This window comes from Phalacrocorax carbo, chromosome 1 (assembly GCF_963921805.1).
Source record: "Phalacrocorax carbo chromosome 1, bPhaCar2.1, whole genome shotgun sequence".
Classification (NCBI taxonomy): domain Eukaryota; kingdom Metazoa; phylum Chordata; class Aves; order Suliformes; family Phalacrocoracidae; genus Phalacrocorax; species Phalacrocorax carbo.
Window position 1 is genome coordinate 5,226,460 of NC_087513.1, and position 6,989 is coordinate 5,233,448.

The 6,989-nt window shown below is 49.2% G+C and overlaps 1 protein-coding gene across 1 annotated transcript in view; it reads left to right on the forward strand.

The window, feature by feature from the left end:
• ITIH2 (inter-alpha-trypsin inhibitor heavy chain 2) overlaps positions 1-6,531 on the forward strand; it is a 29,041-nt gene extending 22,510 nt beyond the window's left edge. The window contains exons 17-21 of the mRNA XM_064442657.1: positions 1,825-1,938; positions 2,988-3,186; positions 3,863-4,035; positions 4,771-4,882; positions 6,182-6,531. Of these exons, the coding sequence (XP_064298727.1) occupies positions 1,825-1,938; positions 2,988-3,186; positions 3,863-4,035; positions 4,771-4,882; positions 6,182-6,329 (746 nt within the window). The 3' untranslated portion in view covers positions 6,330-6,531. The remainder of the gene's footprint in view (positions 1-1,824; positions 1,939-2,987; positions 3,187-3,862; positions 4,036-4,770; positions 4,883-6,181) is intronic.
• The last annotated feature ends 458 nt before the right edge of the window (positions 6,532-6,989 follow it).

Genomic DNA, 6,989 nt, shown 5'->3' on the forward strand with positions numbered 1-6,989 from the left:
CCTCGGTACAGCCCCTGCTGAAGGTCACGTGCATCCCAAATCACGGCCCCCTCAGCCAAATTTTTGCAAATCCATCTAGCACCCAAGGATTAAGCTTTTCTTTATAAAATAGAGTCCTTTTGACTTTAAACAGACGAACCTGTAAGAATATGCTCTAAGTTACAAGCGTGAGACTAGTTCAGATCCTGATAGGATCCCAGCGACCCCATCTTCCGCCCCCTGCTTCGCTGAGGCTGAGGCTGCTCACTGTGCTTACATTCAGCTTCTCCGCAGCAGCAAAGCTAATGTAAAGTTACTGCCATTGCAAATGAGAGATGAACGCTCTGTGGTAGATAAAAATCTCTGAATGCACCGGTGACTGATGGATCCTGTTAATGCTTGGGCCTTTGCCACAGTTTAGCGCCTGCTTAAACAAACCAGCTGTGAGAACCATTGCCTGTGAAAGAGTATAACGACAATAACTCTGGGAGCGTGCCTGTGTGCAGACGTGTATATTTACATAGCTATCAAACAAAGAGCTATCAAACTCCTCGGCACAGCTCAAGGGTTAATTGAAGACTTTGGATAGTCAAGCAACTGCTTGGAAAAGAAGGTGAGCAAGGCAAAGCCACCTGTGCACCTTATTCATGTATTTTGCACTGGAAATACTTTCAGTTCCTGGAAATGTGGATTAGAACAGGCCTTGGCATCAAGTTGAGGAAGATCAAGCAGTTGGTGAGAATAAGGAACACTGATTGAGGGCTATATTCAAGACACACAATATATTCAAAAGATTCAAGACATTCAAAAGCTCCTTCACCCCTTGGTACCTACCATTTCCTGTGAAGACGTTCCTGGTTGAGGGTCTAGGATTTGCCTAGTGCACAGGAAGAGGTAAATGATTCCAAAAGATGAGGAACACCAGTGAATGACTGGAAGCTGGCCTGGCTATTCCCACAGGCAACACCGCGCAGGGGGATGGCTCTGAATGTTGACAGGGAGATGCCAACCACCACCAAACCAGCAAGAGCTGGGGAGTGCTTTGCACTTCAAGACAAGACTGGAGCCTTCAGTGACAGCTGCATATGTTTGGCTCATATAAGGCAAATTTTAAAGAACATATGACTTTCAGAGGGGTCCAATTACACCAAGGTATTAAACATACCGTGAGAACAAGTCCTAGATTTTATTCCTCAGCAGAGTTAGAAGGCAGGATGTATCTTTACCCAACATCAGTATGGTGGTATGGACATGTAACACACCCAAGACTTTCTTAGTTTGAGAGAGTGATGTCCCGGGAGTGTGTCACTTCTAGAAACGGGCAACAGCTGGGCATGGGAGGGGTTGGATATTAGTTTTGAAGAGACGTGTCACCCAAGCCCTGCTTTCCATGCCTTCGGTCCTTTCCTGGATCTAGGCCTCAAAGATGCACCCCTGTCTGCCTGGTGTGCAGATGGGTCCTTGGTCTCACCTGGAGGCTGGCTTCCTTCGTCAAGAAATAAAGCTCGGCTTCTAAACTCCAGGTTGAGCCTATGGCACCCTAGTGTGCAGCTGACCAGTTAAACCAGTAGTTCACTGCACTTGGTGGTGTTCCTCAAGCCAATAATGTCATGCCCTTTCCTGACACGGGAAATATATGAAGAGAAAGTGTCTGAGGGGCTTTTGTGAGCAGCACCTGAAAACTTCCTTAGATGCTGCAGGGGTGGAAAGGGCCCTTCTCCTATTCTGAGGAGCCCCAAAAAGTGCTTCAAAATCCTCTGAGGAAAGTGTCTCGCTCTTTGTGTCCCTTACCTCTAGGGCAGGTACCCGCCCGCTTCTCATGCCTGTTTCTTTTCTATGTTTCAGTTGACAATGACCCACATTTCACCATACACCTGCCCATGAGCCAAAGGAACATCTGCTTCAATATCAACTCAGAGCCTGGAAAGATCCTAAACTTGGTTTCTGATCCTGGTACTGGTAAGGGAATAAACGGATTACACACTTTTCTTCTCTCAGTTCTGAAAGGTGTTCAGAGGGAGCAGGGGAAATGCCTACATAGCCTGTACGCTAACAGGAGCATAGCCAGCGGTTGAGGGAAGCGGTTATTTCCCTCCACATCTGGAGTATTATGCCCAGTTTGAGGCTTGCCAGTACAGGAAAGATGTTCACAAGCTGGATGAAATTCAGTGGTGGCCACCAAGATGATTATGGAGCTGGAGCACAGGACAGGTAGGGAGAGGCTGAGACAGCTGTGTTTAGTCAATCTTAAGACAAGAAGACCCACAGTGAATTTTGTTGCTATCTACAGCCACCTAATCGAAGGTAGAGGTGGATTCTGACACATCTCCAAGGACAAGGGGTATCAGAAATAAGTTGCAACAGGTGAAATTCTGAGTAGGAGAGAGCTATTGGGAAAAACATTTTCACTGTGAGGATGGCCAAACACTGAGAAAAGAGCCAGGACAGGTGAGGAAATCTCCATGGTAGGTGAGGATTCCCCTCGCTAATTTGTACTTTTAAAGAAGAAAGTGGAAGATAAATAAAGCTGGAGGCATTCCTGGTAGCAGGCATTAAAAATGTGTAACTGTACTCCCAAAGGAATCAAAGGGAATCAGCCTCTTCTCAGAGGGCTTTTCCCATCAGCATTTCTTTAAGTTCTGGAATATATGTGAAAAGTGATGAGCATTTGGAAGCAGGTTAAGCTGGGCTGGAAATGTGGTACCAGCCCTCCACTGCCCATCCGCCCCATGCCTTTCACACACAGCAAGGGACCGAATGGCTTATGAATCAGCTCATGCTACCAGCAAGACTTCACATCAATTCCCACCAGATATGCTAAAGGGTGAACAGCACTATCAGGAGGTGACTCATTATTCTCTTCTCTTGCCTGGCAAGGTGACAAAAACAGGGGGTCAGAGGGCCCCTGTTTCTGCTGATCCCAAGGTATTCCCTGCTGAGATCAGAACTCCAAGTCTCTAGGTGGTGCTCCAAGATTTAGGCAACGTCTGCTTCTCTGCTCTTCACAGGAGTTGTGGTCAACGGGCAGCTCATCGGGGCCAAGAAAGCAGAGAATAAGAAACTCAACACATACTTTGGCAAATTCGGTTTTTATTTCAAAAACAAAGGCCTGAAAGTGGAGATCACCACGGAAACAATAACGCTGAAAGATGGGTCTTATGGCATCACGTTGAGCTGGTCTGACACGGGGCACATCATTCGGAAACAGTAAGTCGCTGAGCATTTGTTGTCTGCCCTATGGAACCCATCTGCAACACAGCTTTGGACTGAGCCAGCCACGGGTGGGGAACGGACCACAGGGTGCCTACACATGGGCGTGTGAATCTTAGCTGGATGTCTGAGCTCTCGTTATAGCTAACGAAATTGGGCAGTAGGGCCAAGAGAGCAATTCAGTGGACCAGGCACACGTAGAAAGAGCTGAATTGCTCTCCTTTCTGCTGATTGCATTGGCTAAGGCCAGGGTTCAATTACCTAAACACAAGCACCTAATGTTATCTGAGATACCTTCAGGGTTTCTGACTCACAACACCCAGGAGACCTTCACCTGCAGATTAACAGCTAGCAGCCATGTTGGACACCCTACAGCACTAGGCACCTGCCTAGGCAATGGGATCACTTCCAAAATCTCCATTCATTGTAGCAAGAGCTTAAATCTGTAGGGCAAGATTTCCTTGCTCCAAGAGGGACACAAAGTGTCTGTCCTATTAGGCGCTGTCCTGCCAGACCCCTGGGTGCCGCTCCCAAGGCTGTGGGTTTCTGATGGATCCTCTGTCATATCTCAGCCCCGTGTGGTTGTTCTGGATGCCTGAGGGCATCTCATAGGACCTGAGAGCTTTTGTGCTGGCAGCTGAACTGAGTCCTTCCTTTGGTTCCTCTCTGCTAGGCTTCTCATATCTGTGAAGAAAGAAAGCAACGTAACTATCACCGTGGGTGAGGAGATGTCCTTCATGGTTTTGCTGCACCGTGTGTGGAAGAATCACCCAGTTAATGTTGACTTCCTCGGGATCTACATTCCCCCTGAAAACCAGTTCTCTCCTGCAGCCCATGGGCTGATAGGTAACAGCGGCGGGGCGGGCGGTGGGAATGCTGGGGCACCAGGAAGGGGTTTTGCTAAATCTTTGAGTGACTTTTAGTTGGTGTCAGTGTCCTGGTGGGGAAGGAGTTAAAATTATTCAAACAGAAAATGGGGGAGATTCCTTTAATGTCCTGGAAGCCCCAAGGACATTGATGAACATCAGGGACCAAGAGATTATTCCTCGTCCCAGCTTGGGAGGGTGTTTTCAAAACAGGCTTGACTAGACTTGGTGACACTGTGATGGCGCTTTCCTGGCCTGGCTAATCTGCTGCGGGTTGAAAATAGACTGAAACAAACCCCTCAAACCTTTCTGAGAAGACTTCTGCGAAACAGCTTGTAATTCAGCTCTCCCTCTGAACAACAGCCCCTTTCTCGCAATGGTATAAAACAAAAGCAAAGGCTCAGCTGATAGGGAAAATCAGCCCTCCAAGCCCTGGACTCACCTGAGGCTCCTGTTAAGATGTGGGAATCCTAAGTAGCAGAGGTTGTTTTCCCAAATATTTTTCACAACTCCAGTCTGCTTTCCTCGAAGCAGAGCTTTTTACCCTCCCAGTGTGGGTGACCTGACAGTGCTGGAAACATGGTGCCCTGTGATCCATGCAGGAGGGGTTTGCCTGCTACAGCTAGTTTGATATTTCGAAAGTGCCCGGCAGCAGCTTACGTGAAAGCCTCAAAGGTTAGGACATGCAAAGAGCTTTAAACCTCTCTTTCATCAGGTCAGTTTGCATTTGAACCAGAAGTGTATATCCACCACCAAAGACCTGGGCAAGCTCCAGAGAAACCACAAGCCACCATGGAAGTGAAAGGAAACAAGTTCACTGTTACCAGGTAAGAATAATGTGCTTTATTGCTCTCTTTCTAAATCTGACTTCTTTTTAATGACTGCAGGCTTGTTAACCTTCAAGAATCTCAGGGGGAAAATATCCCTCTGTTTGCCCTCTGCTAATAATCTGGGTTTAGCTGGTGGCTAAACACTTGGGTCAAGTTGGGTTCTTTCATATTTGTGCATGAACGGTTCTGTCCGAACACCTGCCCGGCATCTGACAGGCTGTGTGAAAGTGCCTGGGACCCCCACAAAAGGGCATACGAGGTCATAGAACTGTAAAATTCATTGCATTTTGTGTTTGTTGCCATTCTGTGCTGGTGGAAGGCACACACCTCACCACTTCGGCAGAGCAGCGCCATAAATGAGCAGAATTATCAACGTTTTCTTGTCCACATGTCACGCCATGGCCTTTTGCAGATGACACCAAATTGGGCAGGAATATCAATCTGCTGGAGGGCAGGGAGGCTCTGCAGAGGGCCCTGGACAGGCTGGATCGTTGGGCTGAGGAGGCCAAATGTATGAGGTTTAACAAGGCCGAGTGCCGGGTCCTGCCCTTGGGTCACACCAACCCCAGGCAGCGCCCCAGGCCTGGGGCAGAGGGGCTGGGAAGTGCCCGGGGGAGAAGGCCCTGGGGGTGCTGGCTGACAGCCGGCTGGGCATGAGCCAGCAGTGCCCGGGTGGCCAAGGAGGCCACCAGCCCCCGGGCTTGTGTCAGCACTGGTGTGGGCAGCAGGAGCCGGGCAGGGATGGGGCCCCTGTGCTCGGCCCTGGGGAGGCCCCACCTCGAATGCTGGGCTCAGGTTTGGGCCCCTCGGGACAAGAAGGCCCTGGAGGGGCTGGAGCGTGTCCAGAGAAGGGCAGCGGGGCTGGGGCAGGGTCTGGAGCACAAGTGTGCTGGGGGGCGGCTGAGGGAGCTGGGGGGGTTTAGCCTGGAGAAGAGGGGGCTGAGGGGAGCCCTTCTCGCTCTCTGCAGCTGCCTGAGAGGGGCTGGAGTGAGGGGGGGGCTGGTCTCTGCTCCCAAGTCACCAGTGATGGGACGAGAGGAAACGGCCTCAAGCTGCGTCAGGGCAGGTTTAGGTTGGATGTGAGGGAAAATGTCTTCACTGCCAGAGTGGTCAGGCCCTGGCACAGGCTGCCCAGAGAGGTGGGGGAGTTGCCATCCCTGGGGTTATTCAAAACACATGTAGATGTGGTTTAGGAGGCACGGTGGTGTTGGGTTGATGGTTGGACTTGACAATCCTAGAGGTCTTTTCCAGCCTTAATGATTCTATGATTCACTTTGGGTGGCCTCTTCCTCACAGGGGATTGCAGAAGGACTACAGGACAGACCGCGTGCTTGGGACCGATGTGCCGTGCTGGTTTGTGCACAACAGCGGGAAAGGTTTCATAGACGGCCACTACAAAGATTACCTCGTCCCCCACCTGTACAGCTTTCTGAAGAAACCCTGAATCTCCAACACGAAACCAGTTTCTTACAAAAAATTCTTATCATCTGCTCCTTCATGCCCAAACAGTAGCTGTCAGCCGACGAAGCCAGACCGACCAAAGGTGACTTCACCACCATTTGCTTTATAAATGATGTTTTAAAGCAATGTAACACCCTTTTCTGTTAAAAAATGAAATCTGTAATAAAGTGACATGCTGGGTTGTAGTAGGTATCTTCAGTTTCCTGTGTCTGACTTAGTGGATATTAAACCCCATCAAAACTTTCAACTGTTCTGTAACATACATTTCACAGCAGACTCGTACCAGCATTGTGGCTCCTGCAGCCTGGGTAACACACGTGACCAGATTTAATATTACACTTTTGCATTTTCAGACTGCTGGGAAAACCTAAGTGCACATACTGCTGGAGTGGGCAAAAAGCAATGGGTCTTTTAAGCCTAGCCTGGAGGATGTGCATTAGACGTAAAGGAAATTTAACAGAAAAGGAACACAGGCTCTGGAACGGATATCGTGAGGAGCCTCCAGTCTTTAAGGATGGGTTAACCAATGGTGACGGATGTCCTTGAAATAGCTGATGCTGCCACACTGCAGGAAAATTAATTAGATGAGCCTGAGTCATCCTCCAGCCTATTCCCGTGAAAATTTCAACGTCACAGTGGAGTT